The sequence below is a fragment of the Amblyomma maculatum genome, chromosome 10, assembly GCF_055883805.1.
Source record: "Amblyomma maculatum isolate TAMU_Amacu chromosome 10, ASM5588380v1, whole genome shotgun sequence".
Lineage (NCBI taxonomy): Eukaryota > Metazoa > Arthropoda > Arachnida > Ixodida > Ixodidae > Amblyomma > Amblyomma maculatum.
In genome coordinates this window covers 10,892,894-10,915,210 of record NC_139353.1, presented here as the reverse complement: position 1 = coordinate 10,915,210, position 22,317 = coordinate 10,892,894, and the positions used below count along the sequence as shown (strand labels likewise).

The window sequence follows — 22,317 nt, the reverse complement described above, 5'->3', positions numbered from 1 at the left end:
ATAGCGGTTCCTCGTTCGTGTAGTACATGTATTGGATATCCAGAGCACTGGAAGGTCGGCTCTTATTCCACCTGCCCACCTAAAATGAGCAACTCTAGTTAGCAGCTCACCCCAACCTTTTGTTATGCGGTCTCGTGAAATCGCGTCGAACAATCAGTGCTCGACCATGTGAGCTGCCGTCTGTCAACGCCACGTCCGTAATTTCCCGCTATCAACGCCTACGCCGGATTCAGGCTACCACTTTAAGAACAGGAAGCGTTCAAACTTGGATTCTGGATTTCAGAAAGGCTCCATGTGACGAAACAGCCATTTCCAATATCCAGACCACCATTTATCGATAATTATAGTCTATCACCAGACGGCATGGGTTGCCGTGTATACGCAGGTGCCCGTATATTGCAGCTTCTTGACGCACCTCTTTTTCTTTATCGGCTTTGGCCATTGACGTTCATTGCGTTATATTTATTTCACTGATATCGCTTTCTCTTTTGGCTGCCAAAGAGTGAAATCCTGTCAGTTGCTCCACTGCGTGCTACAGCCGCGTTTTGTTTCACCTTCTGTTTCTCCTGGGGACAGTGCGCCACCAGCACGCTGCTCGGCTAAGGCGTCTGCTTGGTAAGTTGTTTATGCAGTGACTACGGTCTTTTTACCGCCACTTATGCACCTTTTCCCCGGCGTCACGCGAGACCTATTGAACGATTCCCATAGTCACAACGGGAATTCCAGTGCTGTTACACGCCGACTGCACGCTTTATTTCTGCTTTTAGAAGGGGCTTTTTTGACCATAACTCGATCATCACTCAAGTGGTCCCCCGAGTGATCTGTGGGTGATGGTTTGCTTTGAAAACTAAAATGGCGGAGCTAGTGCCCAAAATTAACCACACCATGACATTTCAATCCTCATAGGCCGCGTTTCTGCAAGAGATCCGTAATCGAGAAAAAGCAGTTATCACGGGCAAAAAACTGCACCAGAGTATATATTCATGAGAATGAATGAAGTTTTATGCGGTAGATGATATGCATTTTACAGTTCATTCAAAATGCTAAACGCACCTTTCCAGGAACAAGCTACCGAAGATATTATTAGACCGTAGGAAAAGGTCCACCTTTCGTCGTCCGAGATCGCCGCGCTCATTCGGTTGGCAGTATTTTTGTTCCATACTTTTTTTTTTTTTTTTTTTTTTGCGTTCGTTAGAACTACATTCGTACTTTCACCGGTCGCAAGTTGCGCAGCTCGCTTTTGCTGCCGGCAGCATCCTTAGCTGCCTGCCCAACAGCGCTTCGGCTCTGCCTCCATCATTGCAGCCGTGTTATCAGCGTCTACACAGTGTTGCGCTCCGGTAGTGCAGCTATAAAGTGGGCGTCAAAAAACAAAAAGAAGCAAACTATAGCAAACCGGATGGGTGCGCCTGTCTCTGGCGGAGATAGGCGGATATGGCCGGAGGTAGACCTTTGACCATGGCACTCCGCTGTTCATATTTCACTTACTGCTGGGAGGACGCGGTACGTTTGTTAATCGCGTCCTGCGGATAAATCCAAGTACGTTTCAAAGCTTGATGCATCTGGCTGTACAATATATTAGGTTCGGTATCACGCCTGCGGCTACGCGCTTATGTCCGCAGTTTGTCCGGCTTAAGCGACGTGATGAAGTGTAGCTTGGAGCGGCGAGGCATTTGGTTCCCATTGAGCGGCATGCACTAATTTGTCCTCGTCGGGCTCCTCATGATTACCACACAGATGAAAAGTTTTTATTTGCGGCTGAATTAAAGAGCCGGAAATTATGTGGGCCTGGAACGGCACTTCTTTTCATTTGGAAAAATTCCCATTCACTACACATTGAACCTCTTCCGTTTCGCAGCTTCAATGCAGTTGAAAAAGTGGGTTCCAGGCTAAAATTAGTGCATCTACACTCTTTAATTGGGGTATTTAGGGGTATATTTATAGGCTTGGTTAACCCACAGCGCTGAATGGAGCTATGAGTTATACACGAACTGTTTTTTGCAAGCTGCGTGCTTGATTTACGAGCATCGTGTTTCTTGCTGTCCGTTTCTCTCGCGTCGTTGGTCCTTCCTTGTGGACTGAGTTTTCTGTTATGTGCCGAAGCAAGCTTGTTTACACACGGAGAACCGACCTAAATGAAGTTTGCCGCATTTATGTGCCTGCAAAGGGAGTAATTTAGAGATTAAACAGTTTTCCCAGAAATTACACAGCTGGAGAAAATTTTGGCCTCTTTCAGAGTTCTAACACGGAATCACCACCTCATGGGGACAGCCGCTCCGCCAATTAAGCTAACTGATCGGCTAGAGCATATATGGTAGGGAGAGAGGGAATGAACCAACTCGTAATGTGGTCGTGTCGGTCCAGTGTTGAAGGGAGTACACAAAAGTGGAGCAGGTTTCTCAACATGCGAGTAAGTATGGAATAGTGTACAGATAGGGAGTAGTACATATTAGTATAGAAAGGTAAGTCTAAAATTAATATGCACAAGACTAAGTAACAGCCTAGGGAGAAAGTATCAGTTTACGATAGGTAGAAAAATACTGGAAGTGATCGGAGACTATGTTTACATAGGATAGTAACCGGATATCCGGACCATGAAGAGGAAATGACTTGGAGAATAAGATTGGCGATGTAACGCATTTGGCACGTACCCTGCAAGTTTTGACTAGTACGTAGCTTATCGTTATCGCTTAAGACAAAAGTATATAAAAGTTGCATCTTGCCTGGACTCGCCCGTAGGGCCGAAACGTGGAGGCTAACGAAAAGGGTCTACTTAAATTGTTCATGAAGACAACGCAGAGGGCTATGGAATGGGAAACGCAGAGAGCTATGGAACAGGAAATGGTAGGTGTAACGTTAAGAGATAGCAAGCGTGCAAAATTGGTCTGAGAAATAATTCAAGTTAATGATATTTTAGTGGTAATCAAGAAGAAATAGAAATGAGCAGGGCACGCGTAGTGTGAAGAGAGGATAACCGATGGTATCAAAGGTAAGAAAATTGGATTTCAAGGGAAGAAAAGCGTAGGTCGGCAAAAAGTTAGGTGGGCGGATGAGGTTAAGAAGTTCGCAGGGTCAAGTGGATGCAGCTAGCACAGGACCGGTTTAGTTGGAGTAAAAAGGTTGGTTGGTTTGTGGGGTTTAACGTCCCAAAGCAACTCGGACTATGAGAGACGCCGTAGTGGAGGACTCCGGAAATTTCGACCACCTGGGGTTCTTTAACGTGCACTGACATCGCACAGCACACGGACGCCTTCCTTTTCGCCTCCACCGAAAAGCTGCCGCCGAGGCCGGGATTCGATCCCGCGTCCTTGGGAACAGTAGTCGAGCGTCGTAACCACTGCGCCACGGGTGGCGCAGTAAAAAGGGTAAAGACCTTCACCCTGCAGTAGGTTGGGAAGAATCCGGATGATGATGATAATGATGATGATAGAACGCGTTATGGGTGAATTGGAGCCGTACCCGCGCTATACATATGCGCCTGCGGGCGCTACTTTGAGGAGAAGCAGCCGCTCTCGTCTCCCATCATTTTAGAACACTACACCTCCACAGCCGGACTCAAGCGCTCAAGCGGAGCCGCCCCACTCGCATCGCCGCCGCCGTCGAGTCTGGCAATCATGCCGGCAATGCTCTCCTGTAGTTCGTTGTTGTGGCTGTAGGAAGAAGGAAAAGAAAATGCACGGGCCTGCTACTGGCTCTGTAGCTGGGCCACCTCCGCTGCCTCGTGCAGATAGATGAGAAAATAGAGAAGAAAAGGAAAAAGGAGAGAAAGACGCGCGCCGCAACAGCCGTCGTCCACCACCGAAGCGGTGGCGGGTGCAATGACAGCTTACAACAGATAAAAATTCGGTGGCTGGCAGGCTAGCTAGCTAGCCCCCGCCACCTCATTATAGTGCTCTAGAAGATTGGGCAGTGTGTCGACCGCGCCGCGCAATGCATGGGAGCGGGGGGCCGCTTTTGCGATGACGGAGGTGCCGCAGCGCAGAGGGCGCCACCAGCAACTGGTGTGTCAGCCGTCCAGGCGCCCGCGTATGCGCGCTGTGCGGCGGGGCGGATACCGCGCGGACTGTACGTTCTTGTTTGCTTGTGCGTCGTCTCGAGCTGTTCGCGACAAGATTTTACAAATATACCGGTTAACGGTGCTCAGTACTGTTAGCAATCACCTAATTTATTTTCCATTTTGGCCGTCGGCAACACCTCGGGGAAGTAACATGACAGGAGTTGGCTCCGAAGAAAACAGCTTGGAGAGGGCCGGCGTACGACTCGCACAGCACGCTTCACTCGTCGTACAGCTTGCTTTAGCATTCCTAAAGCACCTAATTCACGTCCAGAAATGTAGTCGTTTTGAAAAGAGGGCTATGTGGAGGCAGGATGTATGAAGAAGTGAAACATACAACACGTGCGTTCGAGCGCTGACTAAAACTGGTCACAGTAACCCCATTATCAAAACAGTCTAAAATGGTATATTCCGTTGTTTTTCACGCCAACTATGCCGACTACAGTACGTCACTGAAGCCACAAGAGAAGTCAGCATTCACTTGGATATGAATTAAATGTGGACTACTCCGCATGGAGGTAGAGATATAGTAAAGTAAGGACATGAAAAACGAACGACACCACGCCAACTGGCTACTGAATAACGGAACACAGTGGGTCACGAAAGGTGGAAGAAGTGGGAGGTAAAGGTTTCACAGGAAAATAAAAAGAAACGTGTCGCCTACCAGGGAGGGAGAAAGGGGTTAGTGGAAGGCACGCAGCGCCGTGAAAAGAGCGACCGCGAATGTGAATAAAGGTTCAGAATTTTCGTGCGGCACGGCAAACGCACGACGAAGACAGCAGGCAGCTAAAGAGGAAGAAAAATGGAGATATATTAAAAACAATAAAAAGAGGAAACAACCGAGCATAAGAACCAAATGAAGGCCCGGGAAGAGGAAAGCAGTGCACAAACAGGCTGCAATCGAACGCTATACGTATAAAGATATAAGCGTTGAAATTTAAGAGACAACAATTTGTGAAACTGTACACTAATCTAAGAACACACCATTTTCTTTTCTCTCCATAAGTTGAAACATTGTTGTAACGGGTAGCTTTATAAATACCCAGAGGTGTGCGCTATACTTAAAACATTTAATCTCAATGCGTTATAGTTTAACAATGACCTAATTGTTCCAGAAAATGTTTTCATTCTAGGGTGCGCAAGCCACCGGTAATATGCAAGTCATTGCCTCCAGAAGATCGCTCTAGTCCTGTTTTATGTATACATACAAAGAAAAAAAGAATAGCTCTGAAAAAGAAATGACGGAAAACAGAGGACGCGAAGGCTATAGGGTACGCTTAATTCGCTTCCGCTAGATCATCGTTCTGCGAAAGAGAGGTTGTGAGGTCGGCACGGTTTCTCACCACGAACAAAAATAGCGCCATAGGTTCGAAGCTAGGTCGCAATTTACTCAAAAATTTGGCTCGGATGCACGGTCCTTTCTGACTGCTTTGCACTTCAGATTTTGCAAACTTCTTGTAAAATGTGAAGGTTCAAAAAGTTTACCTACTTGGAGCACCAGAAAAGCTCCCACTTGAAGTAATGAAATTTGATGTGTTTTTACGGCTTCGCTCTTTGCGAAGTAAGCGAATCACGACAAGAGTTCCCAAAGGGAAAATAATTAAATTCCCTTGGAAGTATTTCACGTGTAAAATTAACCTTGTTAACAATTACAGTCTGGTTAGTACTGCAAAGAGCACCCGCGGCAAGTAGCCCGATTATTTATAGTCCGGTAAGCAGTAGTTGCAAGTATATCCAGTCGATTACTAATATTTCATACCACACACTTAAAGAATAAACACGCATTATGTCCGCATTTGATTTCGCCATTATATTAATTGCTTGCGTGTTAGGTGCTCGTCATCTTTTTCGCATTTTTCCGCTTTCTCTCGGTGCGCGCCAAGAACTGCATTATACCTGCCAATTCGACGCGCAATTATCAGTGCTTTTTTTTTTTTGTTTGTTTGCTCTGTACCATTTGATGCCAGTAAAGCGTCCGCACTCAAGTGCCCACTATGAACGTATTACGTATGTGACGGGTTTAATTTTTCATATTTTATTTGAAGTAATGCCCTAGCTGTACTTGACTTTTTGTCTTTTTCTTTTTTAATCTAAGCAGCTGGTTCACCCTTCGGTTAGTGGCACGCAAACAAATGTTCGCGATATACGTAATTGTTAATCACGAAGAAAGAATAAATGCTTGAGTCGCGTATACCTTGTTTATTTTTTTTTTTTTTGCCGGTAAATACCACAGTGTTTTAAATTAGTACGGTAGTGAATAAATGTGTTTTGCTCGCACACTGTATAATTAATTTCTATAAGCGGTGATTAAGGCACATAAAGAACACCGATTAAAGAGATATATTACAGATTACTGACGATTTAAGATAAACGTTGTTATGTATTAATAAGCGCAAGCTACAAAACGTAAGCAGGTGTTCGTAAATAAGGTTTGTAAAAAATAGGTGCGAAGCACAAGCTTTGATTCGCATGTACACTGTTTTTCTCCGCGTGTTAATAGCACTGCTGGGCAGCAGCCTTTATTCCCTTACGGGATTTACGAATGCAAAACACCATGCTTCATTGCAGACATTAAGTACAAATTGCTCATCTGGACGATTTGTAACTGTCCGCAGGAAGAAATGTTGAGAGTTTCAGATAGCGATTCAAACATCGCGCGCTGCTCCGAAGGACTACCCAAGCGTTCACGATGTCTCCCGATAGACGTAAAAGACTGGCAGGGATCAGTTTAAGCACCTGGAATAAGTAACCTCTTTATTAATTATCACACTAATTGCGTACCGTCTGAAAATCGCTCCAAAGAGAACCGCAACCCTCCTCTGTAGTCCCGCTATCCCGCGGCCGCTAAGAGCCGAGCGGCGAACGTGGCACCCCTGTTGCACGTCGCGCCCTCTCGCGGGAGTCGGTTCTTGTCATCGCAAAAGCGGCCCGCTCTTCGGCGCCGGTCGTCACACTGCCCAATATTCTAGAGCACTATAACCTCATGCTGCTTACAACTCAAACGTTCTGCCAAAAACGTTTTTCCCCCTCTTTTACTGCTAGTTGCTGTAAGCAGCATGAGGTGACGCCACCAGTACCATCGCTGGGGCAGCGGCTCGTCTGGCGTCGTCGCCGCCGCATAAGATGGGAACATCTGAGTTCTGTTGATCGAATCAGGCAAGTACCCCAAACAAATTTAGTATTAAAAAATACTAGCGACAAAATGCCCCTTCTGGGCAAAATTTGAACTACGAGGATTCCACGCTTTAGCTGGGAGAAGCATTCTACATCGCGCCTCTACTTGTGCAACGCGCTGTAGCTGCAAGTAAACAACGGCGTAGGTCATAATAACGCAGCTTGGACTAGACTGAAAATAGGAAAATTATTCACATACAGCATACACACGTGATACTGTCAAATTCTGTACACACAATACCTCGGAAAATGAAAGTGCATAAGCAGCTATCGCTGAATGTGTAGTATTAAACACCTGCTATTTTTTTTTTGTTTGTTTGTTTGCAGTGCTTACTTCGTCATCTTCTCAACACCCGGCTTAAGAGCGCGCACTTCGCCCCTCATTGGTGCATTCCCTGGAAGTTTCCCGTCGAAGGGAAGGGTTCATACATATTATATTCATCATTCCTCCCTGTTTTCTGATATCATGGACTGAAAAGGCATTCCACATGACGTCGCTGCTATCACCTGCTGATCCAACTTCGAATCGTATGTAACCCTCAAAATCAGAGATGAGATGTGAAAGTAGTCAGCTAGTTGTAGCGTTCTTCAGGAGCAAGTGATGAAGAGGGCTTAGTCCTAAATAGATCTAAAGAAAACCTTCCTACTCGAGTCGAACCGAACTCAAGGAACACTATGAAGTTATTTTCACTACGTGGACAGAGTCCGCTCTACCACTTCGATTGGATAGACTCCAAGCCAGCACCTCTAGATATCACCAGCGCGGAATCCGTGCCCTCGCGTAACGTCAGAGCCGCTAGCGACACCATGCTTCTGCTCCTCAAGGTTGTATAAATGGTAGTCTAGTCTCCCCTCGGCAGATGGCGAAATGGTTCAAAGCACAAAGGGGCTGCTCTGTGTTTCCTGAGCTGCGCCGGCTGGCTTGCACTGAGGACGATTTTCTTCCTTCTGTGCTATCCAGGCAAGTAGTGACGACTAGTGCCTGACCACTGAATTCGGAAATTCTTCAAGAGTTGTGAGCGAACAAGCCAATGGTGTGAACAAAATAATTAAGCGGTGGTTTAGCTGCTTCGCCAAGCACGCGTATACGCGCGCTGAGTACGATTTAGAACTCCTTTAGCTTTGGTGTGCCGCGTCTTGTTTTAATATTTTATTAGCATGAAGGGGGAGTAATTATGGCATTAAATGCAGCTGATTCAGATGAGATGAACAACTATGAAGGCGGCATGCGAAGCGGAGCGTGAAGCGATGACAGCTTAGCACATGGATCGAGGACGTCAAAACAAAGCCGATGACGCAGTGCTCGGTAGAAAAAGTTACGTCCCAGGGTGTGTCCTGGTGTCATCGAGCGCTCATACCAGTTATATATGACCCCCTTTGGTCATACCCGGTTCAGATTTTGATCGTGCCAAAAGAAAAAGACACAAGTAACATTAATTAGCCTAAACTGAATCCAGTTTAGGGCGATTGGTGCAACTGCTTCGTTGCCCCGCGTCACAAGCTTACGTTTCCATTTGCGCCTAGATCCTTTTGCTTGGAAAGTGATTATTTTTATTAGAAAAAATGCACTGTTGGTATAGGGTTGCTTAACTATTGTTGCAATTCGAAAAGTGGCTCAAACGGCAGCAAAAGTCGGCGTTGTTCAGCCCTAAAAACGGCCTCAAGAATGGTCAGTCAAGACAGTGACGTCATAACCGTGAAAACCAATCATGAACCGCCGCCAGATTCGAAAGTGCCTTTTCTCGCACTTGATCTCGTAGAAACAAAAATTGATTACATTAGATTGCAATTTTTGTGTATTGCGCTGGATTAAAGTTCATCACTTCCGATTAAGGTGGGCTATGGGTTTAGGTGAAATAAGGGTGATTTCTTGTGAATTAGATGGATTAGGAATGGATTGCACTGGATAAGTAGCAGTAAGATGGTTTCGTTCACGGTACATTAGCTGGATCCTAGACATTGCTGCGGTTTAAGAATTTATTCTTGGGGATTGAGGTGGCTATAAATATGTATTGAACTGATTTTGATTCTAATAGTTTGGACTTAGGTAGAATTGGATGGCAGTGAAATAAGTATAGTTTCCGGTAGCTAGTAGTGCATTACAGTGAGGTAGATTACGGGGTTGCATGGTGGAATAAGGTGGATGGCAGCGGATTATTATATATTCCGTGGGGTTGCGGTGGATTGCCGGTTTATCACTTTATATTTAGTTGAATTAGGATTGATTACAATAGAAATGTGGATTACGTTGAATTATGACTGTGGGGGATTAGATTGAATTCAGGTTAATGAAGTTTGATTCGGGATTATATTAGATAAAAGATGAACTAAAATGGATTAGCGGGTGGATTAAAATTCGTTCAGTCTCTTTAGCCTTCACAGATAGCAAAGCGTCCTGAGTGCCCTCGGTAGCTTTTAAGGGGGACGAGGCAATCAAAGCTATTTTGGTTATTTATGCATGAAATGTAGCCAGATTTGGTACAAATGCGCAACGTATTCTGATTTCAGACCTCTCATTTTTTTTCACGCTATCTCGCAAAGTCGTTCAGATATGGAAATTTTATTGATCAAAAGTCATCCCAGAGGGTCACATAACTGAAGGGAAGTACAAAACTTTTTATCTAAGCATGTTGATATATATATATATATATATATATATATATATATATATATATATATATATATATATATATATATATAACGAAGTGTCTAAAGAAATATCAAATGTACCCGCTCGATTTTCATTGAAGGCCATCTCGGAGGGTTTCTTGAAAGTTTTGAATCGATAAGCTTGAAATATGGTCTGTCGGTGACAACTAAACGTATTAGCTTATACAAATGATCACCTCGCGTTTTTCTGCGGCATTAAGACAAACGTCGGTGTAGTTACTCGCTTAACAGAAAATTGGTGCAGTGTCAATCGCTCGGATCAATCGTTCAGGGTCGCGGTCTCTGGTTTGGTATGTGGGGATCGACGCATCTGAATACGTTGGTTTGGCATAAACATGCGGACCGCCCAAGTATCTTGGAGTGCTTTTGAGCGTCATTAAATATGGTGTACTAATGTAAAAACAGCCTGCAACTCTTCAGCTCTGTATACGCCAACACTTTTGTCCCCCATATATCTCTTGATTTTCGACGAGGCAACCGCCTGCAATTTGTTTCTCGCCACTACAAATTATGTACTTCAAATTATTAATTTTTGCGCCTTTATCAGGCATATGCGCTTGTGAGACTGCGGAAGCGAATACGTTCTCTACCAAATTCTCCAGGGAATAGCCGGAAAACTGGAAGCCCATGGCTGAGCACATTTTATTCTCTCGGAACTTTTCGTACATGGAGCTTAAACCTCTGCGGTTTCATGGAAAGCGCAGGTTCTTTAAGCCAACTCAGCTTTCCATTTAATCAAAATCAGTTATATGATTTGCAAAATGCGGCAACCTGTTATTCGCATTACATGTCGTGTTTTAATCACTTTCATTCCATGCGCGACGTCACTCACGTTTCGCGAGGGCGTTTTGGGGTGCTTGAAATTTCCGCGCGAGGTCGTGTGGCTCTGACGTCATGAACTGCCGACCAATCAGGCATAACAAAGGCAAAGTCTCTGTCGATTTTCTGCGGACCTTTACGCCATCACGTAACCGGAAGTATTTATGCAGCTCGCACGCTAGAAACCGTGCGCCGGCTAAAAAAAAAAAAGTGCGTGGTGTTTGTCATGCGCTTAACCGCACAAACATTTAATTGCTGAGTATTTAGCCACAGAACGCCGATCGCTCTAACCCCACTTCTCAGTTGCTCATGATTGTTGCGCCAAAAAGGAAAAAAAAAAAAAAGAGAAAAATCACAATCATTATTTTGTGATTTGGAACGCCAAGAACATCATCGTTTCAAGTGAGGATGCTTTCCGTGTGCTTATGCTGCCGAAATATGGGAGTTCGACCAACGGATGCTAAGGTTTCCTGCACCTCTCTCCACCCGTCTTTCTCTCCCAAATCCCTCCACCACACAGAGAAGCATGCCAACGGACTTAACTCCGCTAAGTTTTTTTTATTTCATTAAAAAGCTTACCTCTCTCTTTTCTCTTTATAGAAAAGATTTATAAGGTGAGGCATGGTTCTTCGACGTCGGAAACCGGCGCAATCCGCGATGTACTAGGATCATCAGAACTGCGATTTCGCACGCATGTCAATTACCACGCGTCAGAAATCACCGTAATTTTTACTACATATATTGATATATCGCTGTTTTTCGCAATGGGCGAGGTGAAGACCGAAAGCTTGACAAGAATTAATTTCAAAATGAAGGTTTTGTCCAAATCGGCCATTTTATTCCTTGCGTCCTCCACAAATGGCAGCCAAGAAATACTTAGGCTGGTAACAAGCGCTGCTACTAGAATCTCATGTTTCTGTATGACGTGCTTGCGCCCTAATTTTTCGCAGTGTTTCCATCGCGACCAGAACTGCAAGTCTATCATCATAGTCACTGCATTTGGTTCATATGAACTGCACACATTTAATAAATGATTTTTCTCAACATCTGAGAATGGCTAAAATCTTTTAAATTTAATCGCTCGCTTCGTATAGACATTCCCGTGTGTGGGCGTCAGAAATTGTAAGCGTATTATTATCTCTAAGCCTCTAAATGTCACAAGGGTGTAAGGATATCCCTCTTTTCACCTATATGGATGGCAATGAGTATTACCTTATTACATGTTTACTCCCCCTTGAAGTGAGGCTTATATCTATGTCGGGTAGTCGCTTGCGACCGGCAGCTGGATTACAGGGTAGTTTAGGACGCTATGCTAAGAATAATTTGTCACACATTGGTGACACAAATTTAGAGAGTGCTAGTTAGTAGAGCACAAACTGTGTGCACAAACTATGAGCACTATGAGCACAAACGATGTGTAGTATGGCGATGGCACATGTCCATCAAAACGCTAGAGGCAGTATTAATTTGACGAAATAGATTAAAATAATTTTCAGTGCTTGCGCCAGCCATGCTTTGGTTTTTGGACCCCGCGGAGAAGTATAAATTAGGGAGGAGTTACGCAAAGCCTTATATAACGCATGGGTAAGTGTACATGCTTACTGGGTCCGGTGTTAATCTCGGCTTTTACTTTTACACGTGCGAGTTATCTGGATGAGTATCTTTTGTTGAATGTTTTAGTTATATTTTTCGCTCTTTTGGACATGACAGAACAATAAATTGTGTTAAAAGCGTTTTACTCTGCTAGCGCCGTTAACTGTCTCTTTTAAACTATGCTGTATCTTATTTATCTAGGAAAACCAAATGAAGTAAAAAATTTCATTTACAAAATGGACGCCACGGCAAGCTACATGTACAGTCTTTGTCAGAGGTGTAGAGCCCAGGGGGTGTGCTTGTGAGCCGCTTAGTGCGGCTTGTAATGCATGTCCAGTGCTCTTGATGGTAAGAAGATGTTACCCTCTCCATTTGAAAGGACCTCCACTAACGCTAAATCAGCGCAGCTACACTGCTCAAAAGCAGATCCCTCGGGCTCTACTATTTTGACAAAGGCTGTTCCTCCCTTAAAATTTGCATGGATATGCGTCACTGTGAGAAACTTATATCCCTAGAGCAAACTGCCACGGGGCGCGATGGGACCTGGCTCTTATTCACTCGGTCGGTTGCGCCGCGGGCGCCCCGTCGATGACGCGGCTGACTGCAGTCATTGTTCCGTATCATGTCGGAGCATGATTGAATGAGCGTGGAGACACCATATTCTTCAGCATTATAAGAGGCAGCTTGCGACAGGTGTATGCAGTGTTAGTTATGGAGGAAAGTCTAGGGGCACACAGCACCACTGTGCTGTGCCCCTCGGAAAGGAACTGTACTACAAGAATGTTCAGCAGTGATTTTATCGTATATACTTTGTGCTGGTTCATGGGAACGGGGTGAATTCTCAGTAGTTCGTTCGTGGTGACGCAAGGCGACTGCAGTGGATTAGGAGGTGCAACAGACCAGCATGGAAAAGCCGCCGCTCTATTGCGAAGTTTCATCGCTTAGGAGGAATGCAGCTGCGACAGCGGCAGCGCCATCGTACCTCGCTTCTTCGAGCAGACAAGCTTACTGCATGCCCTGCTCAGCTGCACATTTACTGCCCGTAATCTTATCGCAACCTCTATATCCTGCCTGCTGTAGCAAAGTCTGCCGCTAAGAGTCTGGTTGTTTCGATGGCTTGTCGATCGTTCTGCAGCTGGAGTTATTTCGTTATTGTTCTTTTTCTTTTTCAGATACCTCAGACCTAGAGCATATTTGCAGACAATATGGACGAGAGGCAGCGCTATTACAGATTTCTGCAGCTTTTGCTTCAAGGAGAACTGCCGCCAACTGACATCAGCGACTCCATCAGCACGCTTGTATCAATCCAGATGCATCGCCCGTGTTCGTCCGGCGAGCCGCGAGAATGTTGGATGTGTTTCGAATTAGCTTCATGGAACAGCGTTCTGAATCCCCTGGGGTTGAACCTCTCTGAAATGGAACCTGGAAAGCTTTCTTTAGATACTTTCAAGCCACAACATCTAACAGAAATACTCGACCCAGAATCACCGTGTGCCGCTTGCTCTGCCTTCTTTTTGATTTGGCTTCCCAGAAAACACCGGTGCATCCAGTTCCTCACCGTGGACCGCGATGTGCCCCGCGTCACCTCTCCTGTGCTTGAGCTGCTGGCGGAGACCAAATTCGGGGCGGGTATCCACTGTAATTTGCGGCGCATAAGGTGGGCAACACCGACTGAGAACTGGGAAGTACTCGGCTTCTTCCAGATGGTCGACTATCTGGAAGAACTTGACGTATCTTTCGCTGCCGACTCGAGCGTTGTGCCAACCCAAATCTCCCATCTTCTGCAGCAGTCGGCAAGCCTGAATTCATTGAAGATATGTACTCCGCTGCAGCGTCAATTTAAGTCTTTGTATTCTCATTCGGAACCATTACCTCCCATCTCGAAATTGGACGTCGCCGCAGGGGCGTGCAAGGAGTGCGTGCCTCAAGTCGTTGCAAAATTTCTTTCGTCGCGCCCGAGCGCTCTACACACGCTGACTCTCTTCTTCCCGAAGAACCGGTGCGACCATCGCGACTTCATTGAAGCTGTGCGTTCGCACGAACGTTTAAGAGAGGTACACTTGGTCAGCGAGTGGTCCCAGGCATTCGTCGTTGCCTGTGAAGCCCTGCGCGGCCACGTCGGCATCGAGCGTCTTACCCTGGCGGCGCGGTTTCCAGAGCGAAAGATCCTGCTTCCAGCGGCGAGTGTGGCGTCTCTGCTGGAAGAAAACACTGGGCTGAAGGAGTTAACCCTAACAAACTTTGTAGTAACGAGAAGAGATTCGGAGCTTATCTCCCAGGCTCTCAAAAAGAACCGGACACTCGGCTTTCTCGACTTTCTCGGTATCCCCATGGATTTCGCGGTAGCCGAAGCATTGGTCAAAGGCCTCAAGGAGAACGATTCGCTGAAGCGTTTGCGTCTGGAAGGCATGAAAGGGAGTGACCAAAGAAGGTGAGATTTTCATCGCTGAATTCGCTTGCTTTCGAATTGCGCATCTAATAGTTTTTCTCCTTTCAGAAGAGATAGCAAGGATTGTTCGAACAGATATACAAAAGGGCGTCACTATGTTGCCATTGAGATAGCGCGTTGAAACCGCGTTCCGGACAGCGCGCAATCATCGCTCTCCTGCGTGGTCGTTATTTCAAGCAAATGAATCTCCTTGGCACAATCAACTACACTTTTAATCTTTTCCATTATTTCCCCATCGTCACTTCTGTACCTCCCTTCTATGTCATCGCAGTATGTTACTCGCACGTTTCGATTTACTTAGTACCTGGGACAATGTGCTCTTTACATTACATTATTACGCACGTGAAGACTTTGTCAGCCATAGCTGTGTCCTTAACAGTCCACAAACACAACGGAATCCGAACATTATGCCGCGCAGTATTAATGCTGTGAAGCTTCAGTTAATGGCGAATCACTCTGGGGGAGTTGTATAAGGCTAAACGGGACACAGGAACTCAAAATGCTTCTAGGGTCACTTGCGCTCATTTCCTGTTTGCGAGTCTTCCTCCTCTAACCTCCCATTTCATGCAGTTAGTGATGAAAGGAGCGTTTAGCCACATATGTGCATAACTATAGGCACTTCAGTGAACAGCGACAAAATCAGGCCGAAAATTCGAGCATGCTAAACTTATATCCTATTTTGTGATTTTACACTTCCGCCAGCATCAGTGTCTAGCTTAACCGGCCGTGGTGCCTCTGTGAATACTCACTTGACTGCTGAGCCCGAGTTTGCTTAAATTTCGGCAAAGAGATAGCTTCAGCACAAAAAAAAAATAAAAAACAATTTCATATAACTTCATATGAACTTCAAAGCACAGGGAGCGTGATGCTAATAACATGAACTCTCACACTTGGACTACCAGACAGTACTCGAGAAAGCAGATCTTCCACTGAACACTGATAATTAAATCTTCGATCTAAATAATGACAGTAATAGTTCTGTGCACGAGTGAACAGCGATAAGTACGTCTCCACTCCCTAACATTTCAGCACGTCACGTGTTCCACTTGCGGTCAGTTTTAGTAAGAAAAATGACTTTTGCCACCTTTACTTTGACATGCGTGTATGTAGAACTCCAAAGCGCGCAATAGCCTCACTTGGCATATGGGTGTAGAAGGTAAACTAGTCTTCACTTTCTCTCGGCAGCATAAAGGTTCGATTTTTTTTCTCGACTCGCAGCAAACCTTCGCAATATTTAAGGGGTTTTGTATTTCATTGCAGTTGTACTGTGTGACTATTTTCGAGTGGGGCGACACCATATTTATTTAATTATTGTAGTTTCTTTTCTCCAAACCTAAAATATGCGTTTGTACTGCGCATTGTGCTATTTGTTTAAAAAATTGCCGACGATTGCGTTATTTCCTAATGCGAAATTTGAGCGCAGCTCATCAGCTGTTTCTGCTTTTCGATAGGTTGAGGTATGCGTTTCGGCTTGGGCGGCTCGCATATCGAGATCCGCCGCCACCCATCCGGCGCTCTGATTGCCGCCGCACAGGGGTGGCATTGTAGGAGCAGCAGTTATGGGAGGTCGCAGGAGGCAGCGCGTGGGTCCATGGGAACGTTGCGCGGCGAAGAGATAGCAGAGACTGACTGATGCCGCTAACGCCGCTAGCGAGTCAAGTCAACGTACGTGGCTCTGCATTTAAGCTAGGGATCCACGTACCGTGATCCGGTGATGCCGAGCCGGCGCTTCGACAACCGGAGAACACCGTCGCCGCCATGCAAGAAGAGAGGTGTAGGGGGGGGGGGGGGAGAGAGAGAGAGAGAGAGAGAGAACACGTAGCGGCGAACTGCTGCGGCAGGAGCGGGTGCTGCCCCGGCTGCGGAGCTGTTACAAAGGACAACGGTGACGCCGACGGCGATGACGACGCAAAACGCAGGAACAGGCGCCAAAGAGCTGAGCTCTAAAAGAAACACTAGTAATACCAAGCTCGTGTTCCTAATGAAACGTATTTGTTTGATGTCGTTGGCAGTGTAGCCCAGCAGGCCACGTACTTACGAACAGCACGGACGACTTAGAAAGGTAAACACTGAGGGATCGATGAGATGGAAGAAGTACCCCTTCCCATAGGGATATGCAGAAATGAAGGGAAGTGCCTTGCGCCATGTTTGCATGCCGGCGTACTAGCATGTGCCTTCCGAACGGCAATCTTTATTGCGTCGAGCGGAATCTGGTAGCAAAATGTTCCTCTAGCTTTCAATTGCGAATGACACTGTCGGGGCGTTGTCGGAGTTCAACGCCCAATAAGGATAGTGGCAACTGCAGTGCTGAATGGTTGACCGACGTGTGGATGTGAGCAAACAATTTATGCACGCTGAGCTTTCCGATTAGAGTACTGCTTTCATCTCGGCTCTTGCAAACAACTCTAGTAGACTTTTATGATAATTTAGTGTGTCAGTTTCAAGCATTTGAAGCTAAAAAATTATCGGCATTAGATAATAACCTCTGGCTGAAATTTGTCGCGCAAACGTGTTTAATTTGTGTTCTACTCTTTCCCTTTCTTGTGGCTGCCAGCGATTTGTTCTTTGCCGACTTCTTTTGTTTCGTTTCCATACACAATAGGATTGCCTTCGCGTCATTGCTGGGATCCATCGGCAGCTGTCGTCTGGAGATGCTCGACTGGCATCCCGACGATCTGGAGCCCCTGTCATCGCTGCTTGCAGCCCCGTCGACGGTGCCCAAGAACATCCAGCTAGTAATCGAGTGCATCCCTTCAGCAGGAGTATCAGCGCTCCGTGAAGCATTTGGAAGCTCCAGCGGTGCTCCGGTGAAAAAGCTTGGGTTGCAGTTAGTCCGCCAATGGATGGATGATGTGCGAGACGCAGTCTGCTGCATCCTGGACACCAACCCTTTCATTCAGGCTCTGGAGGTCATCGAAGACACTTGCGACGAGGAATTTCCCGGTGTCTACCATGCTCTTCTAGACATGTCTGACGTTTTGTCTCGAAGTTCTCGGCTAGCTCAGTTAAGCGTTCTCAACGCAGACCAACTGGACGATGCTTACTCGATGTGGCTTAAGCCGATCCTGGACAAGAACGAGAGCATTGTAGAAGTCGCGCTCTGTCAAACGAACGTCGACTACTTCCCCGAGGACACGTTCGAGATGCTTGCCGAAACTTTTCTCCGAAACAAGTTTGTCGTGGACATCAGGGTTGAATGCTTGTACCAAGACTCCAAGGATTACGGCCTCACCAGGGCAGTTACTCGCAACAGGACGCTGTTGAACGACGCGATGCGCTTCGTGATTGGCACGGACGTGTCGCTGAGGTGTGCCCGGGCGTGTGAGATGCTCGCTACGAAACATTCGCTCTTCAAACTTTTTCTGAGGATGACCGGGGCGAGAGAAGACGAAGCGCGGCGCGCCATTCAGGCGGCTCTCGGCCGCATCAGTGAGCGGTTTCTGGTTTTCACCGGCGTGGTCAAGAACGTCATCTCGTGCTGGCCAGCGCAGGTCACACAAATAGACGCCCTCAACGCAGATTGCTGGAGGGCCCTTGGACGCTACCTGAAGCTTTCCGACGTGGCGGTAGAATCTCGGCACGAAGTCTAATACATCTAGGTAGGGTGCGGATATAAACTTGCCGCCAATCCACGATAGAAACATACAAAGTGTTGTTTAGGAGGCGAGCAAAAAGGTCCACATCTATAGATATTCAGGGTTCTATGATTTCGCACTTTTACGAAAAATTTTAAAAATAAAATGTTGTTGCTCATGTCTTACATCTTCCATTCATGCTGTTCACATAGGCTAACATTTTTACATATAGAAATGAACCAACTCGCTATCTCTGTGCTCTTTTGATATTCCACCGGAATCGCTCTCGTGTCATGTCCTCTAAGGTGGAACTTAAGTGTTCCCTCAACTTTTAATGAGTGCTGTAGTCATTATGTGTACGCTCACAAGTGAAGCTCATTTGCAGTGCTCATTTGCAGGCGCGCAACCCCACTATTTACCATAGCTGGAAGGCTCATTCTCTATCCTATACGTGCAACAATGGAGACCGAGATGCGTCACATAGCTTCGCGTGCCTCATGAGACTCGGAGCTCGCTTTTAACTTTTGTAAGTAAACGTTCTTGCGCACCTTATCTGGTGACTGTCGATACATGTCAGTCTTCTCTTCTACGCTCGTTCCTTTTTCTGCGGTCAATCCTATTGTGCCAACAACTTTTGTGTATAATATACCTTCCTTGGAAGCGCTCGACATTTTTTCGAATGTGGAAAGGCTAGAGAAAAGAAAGAAAATAGATGTTATGTTCAAGGTTCGAATGAGGGACTGATTTCATCGATTTTAGTGCGGAAAAACTGCAACTGTCACCATGGCGTGCACTCTAACGGATAGCGCTATATCCTTCGGCGCATGAGATCGCGTCGTTACCTCGAAATCATGTCGTCATGACGTGCCCGCGCTGTGTCACTGATGTAACCGGACCCGTTGTAATCAGTCTTACGACTCATTACCCAAATCACACGGCTGCAGCTGTCACGCCACATTTCAAGGATGACTATGTATAAAGGGCTTGTGCATGACGAGTTAAGCAGCTTTACGCATGACCTTGGACGCTTTAGCCTACACTTCAGTGTACTTTGAAGCAAGCGGCGTATGAAACTAAGGGGCATTAGTTGGTTTACCTGTTCACATTAATATCACGCTGGCCTGTGCAATGTGGTCACCTGATTAGTGTCATTTGTAATGTAATAAGAACCACGTGTATCGTTGGAGAGGGCGCATGTCAAGAGTAGACCATATGCCGTCTCATAGTGAGTGGATGCTTTATTAGGTGCCTACAAATTTTCGCTAACACGCTCTCCCTCAACTGGTGGCGAAACAGCCTATGATATATATTTTTTTTTAATTGTGCAGATCTGTGTTTTTCGTCCACGGGAAGAAAATGACGTGTGGTCTCGCTTGAGGTATGACATAGAAGCCCTGTTTCATAGTGTCGATAGTAAGCCAACTTGTTCACTTCGCGCACCTTCGCACGTGATGAAAGACCACTGAACAAAGGTAAAGTGGGGAAGCCTCAGTTCGCAGGTCGAGCTAACCTTTCGACAAGTGGACTTGTCTTCGTATGGAGACGTGATAGACATGCAGTGCCAAAAATATCCGTTCTTCTGTTTAACTAGCTAACTGTAGCTATTACCTAGTTAACTGTAAGACAAGTACAACGCGCTGACATCCTCTCTCAAGCTCCGACATATAGGGACGATTTTATACATGTGTCTTTTGCACAGGGGTATGGATACGATTGACGTAGACCAAAGTCAAAAACCTCGTGAGGTAGGGGAGTTGTGCAGCAGCAACAGCAGTCAACCGCGCTTCCTCTGCTTATTGTACTCGCATGCACAGCGGCTCGGGAGGGCTGTAAGCGAACCGAATGCTGCAGTCGATCGTCACATTAGCTAGCGGTAAATAAGATCTGTAGCGATTCTACCGTAGCAAAATCACGTGCAGTCCAACCGACGCGCATCACTGCGATGGCGCAGCAGTGTCGGCTGTTCGTTAAGGCCGCGGTGTTTTGCCGAAATAGCTCAGCTCTTCCTCAAGGTGACTTTGGAGGGTGCGAAAAAAAATACATCCGATTTCGACGTGTTGATTATGATGAGAAGAAATAATTTCAATTGTGCAATGGCACTCAGCATCTTTGGCCAAAGAACGACCTAGCGTGATGTGCCTTTTGTCTTCACTTTTAAAACACGGGGATCAAACTTGACTTTATAGCTCCCGTATGCGAAACAGGTGCATAACAATTACCAGGATTCGATGTAGAACAACGCGAGATAGGTTTCTTTAAGCCCAATGTCCGGGTATCACGAACATCGATTACGTGCTCCAATGGTACTCCCGGAAACGTGCCATATGAGCGTGATTCCGCAGTCGTATAGTTCTTTTATAACTTTCGTTGCTGCTGCTGTTGCTGTCTGAGTTCTAATGAAGCGTATACCCACGTTCGAAAATTCGCAGCAGTTCCATACATAAAGAGATGGTAAACCTTGACTTGCAAGTATGTGAAGAAATCATTACAATTATACGTGTCCTCATCTTCATGCCCCGCCCCGATAGTGCAGTGGTTAGGGCGCCCGATTTCTGTGCCCAAACATGGGAGTTCGAATCCCGGCCGCGGCGGCTGTTTTTCTATAGAGGCGATAAGCAAGACACCCGTGTGCTGTGCTATGTCAGTGCACGCTAAAGCACCACAGGTGGTCGAAATTTCCGAAGTCTTCCACTACGGCGCCTCTCATAGCCTGAGTTTCTTTGGGACGTTAAACCCCACAAACCAAATCAAACCCTCTTCTTTGTGTTTTCTTTGCTTTCACCTCTTTCGAAGTTTTGGAATGCCGCTTCCCTTGCAGATGGCCGCCGTGAACTCCATGCTATCGTCGGCAAGCGCACCCAGACTTGGCCCACATACTCCTTCCTTCCCTCCCCCCGCACGTACGTGCCCACACACACACGCGCGCGCAGATAGAACGCATTCGCACGCACGCACACACAACACTTTCAAGCATATTGTGCGATCAGCGCCATTTTCCATAGTCGGTTCGCTCACTTCCTCATTGCGTTTAGATACTCGGATGCGAAGGAGCTGGCGCTTGCTTCATTTGTTTCTGTGCCCACCCGTTTTGACAGCATTTCTCTGCTCGTCGCTGTTTTTTGTGCTCACATGCATGACCATTGTTTCGCTGTTCGGCCGTCTTGTCCACTTGTTTGTACGGAAAGCGAAGCGCGAGAGTTCGCTGCATCTCCGTCCCACATCTAGGCCGTGCACGACTGTCTCTCTTTCCCTTTCTTCTCCCGCACCTCCTTCCTTTTCACAATTAGTCGCGCTCCAACAGCGTCGTGGCATGGCGCACGTTCATTGTTCGGCGGAGCCAGACGTCGGCGCCGACGACGTTGGGTTCCGGCGTCGTGTTTGACGGGCCGCACAGTCTGGTATAACCGAACGCGTCCCCTGCTTTGTGCCGGGCCATTGTCCTCACGTGCCTGAGACCGCGCGTGCGTGTGTCTCCGTTGCCAAACGATGAGAGTTCATTCGCCGCATACCCGTTGGAGGCGGCTTCTTATTATACGGTTCTTTTATTGGCCCCGTTCACCTACAATGCTGCCGCTAGTTACGTCTGTTGTTTTGTCAAATGCTTTAGCGACCCTTGGAAGGCCCGCCATGATATACCTATTGTTCGCGTTCGCCGCGGTGGGCCCGAACGCGAAAGACGCTGCGAAGTGCAGAACAAGTGGATGGCCAAAGTGTCGATGCCTCATAGGGACTGTCGAAATCCGTCAAAGAACCTTTGTAACTGTAATATACTGATCGATGTCGTTTTGAGAGCTAAGACGTGCGCCATCCTGTACCGTAGCGGTCTGTGTGGCAACGCCAACATGGAGTCGGAGCTGTCTTTATAAAAACGTTGAGGCCCCAGTGGGGCTCATAGGTTGTGTGCTCAACTGGGAATCTGAAGAGCATTCAAAGTGTGTATTCGCACGTTATATGCAGTGAATCACAGCGCATTAATTTGCTAT

The 22,317-nt window shown here is 46.5% G+C and overlaps 1 protein-coding gene across 1 annotated transcript; it reads left to right on the top strand.

Moving 5' to 3' along the window:
• The first annotated feature begins 389 nt into the window (after positions 1-389).
• LOC146175583 (uncharacterized) lies at positions 390-18,510 on the top strand. The gene is made up of 3 exons (XM_084581985.1): positions 390-615; positions 13,483-14,741; positions 17,362-18,510. The coding sequence occupies exons 2-3, from the start codon at positions 13,516-13,518 to the stop codon at positions 18,347-18,349; spliced, it is 2,214 nt and encodes a 737-aa protein (XP_084438111.1). The 5' UTR covers positions 390-615; positions 13,483-13,515; the 3' UTR covers positions 18,350-18,510.
• Positions 18,511-22,317: the final 3,807 nt, after the last annotated feature.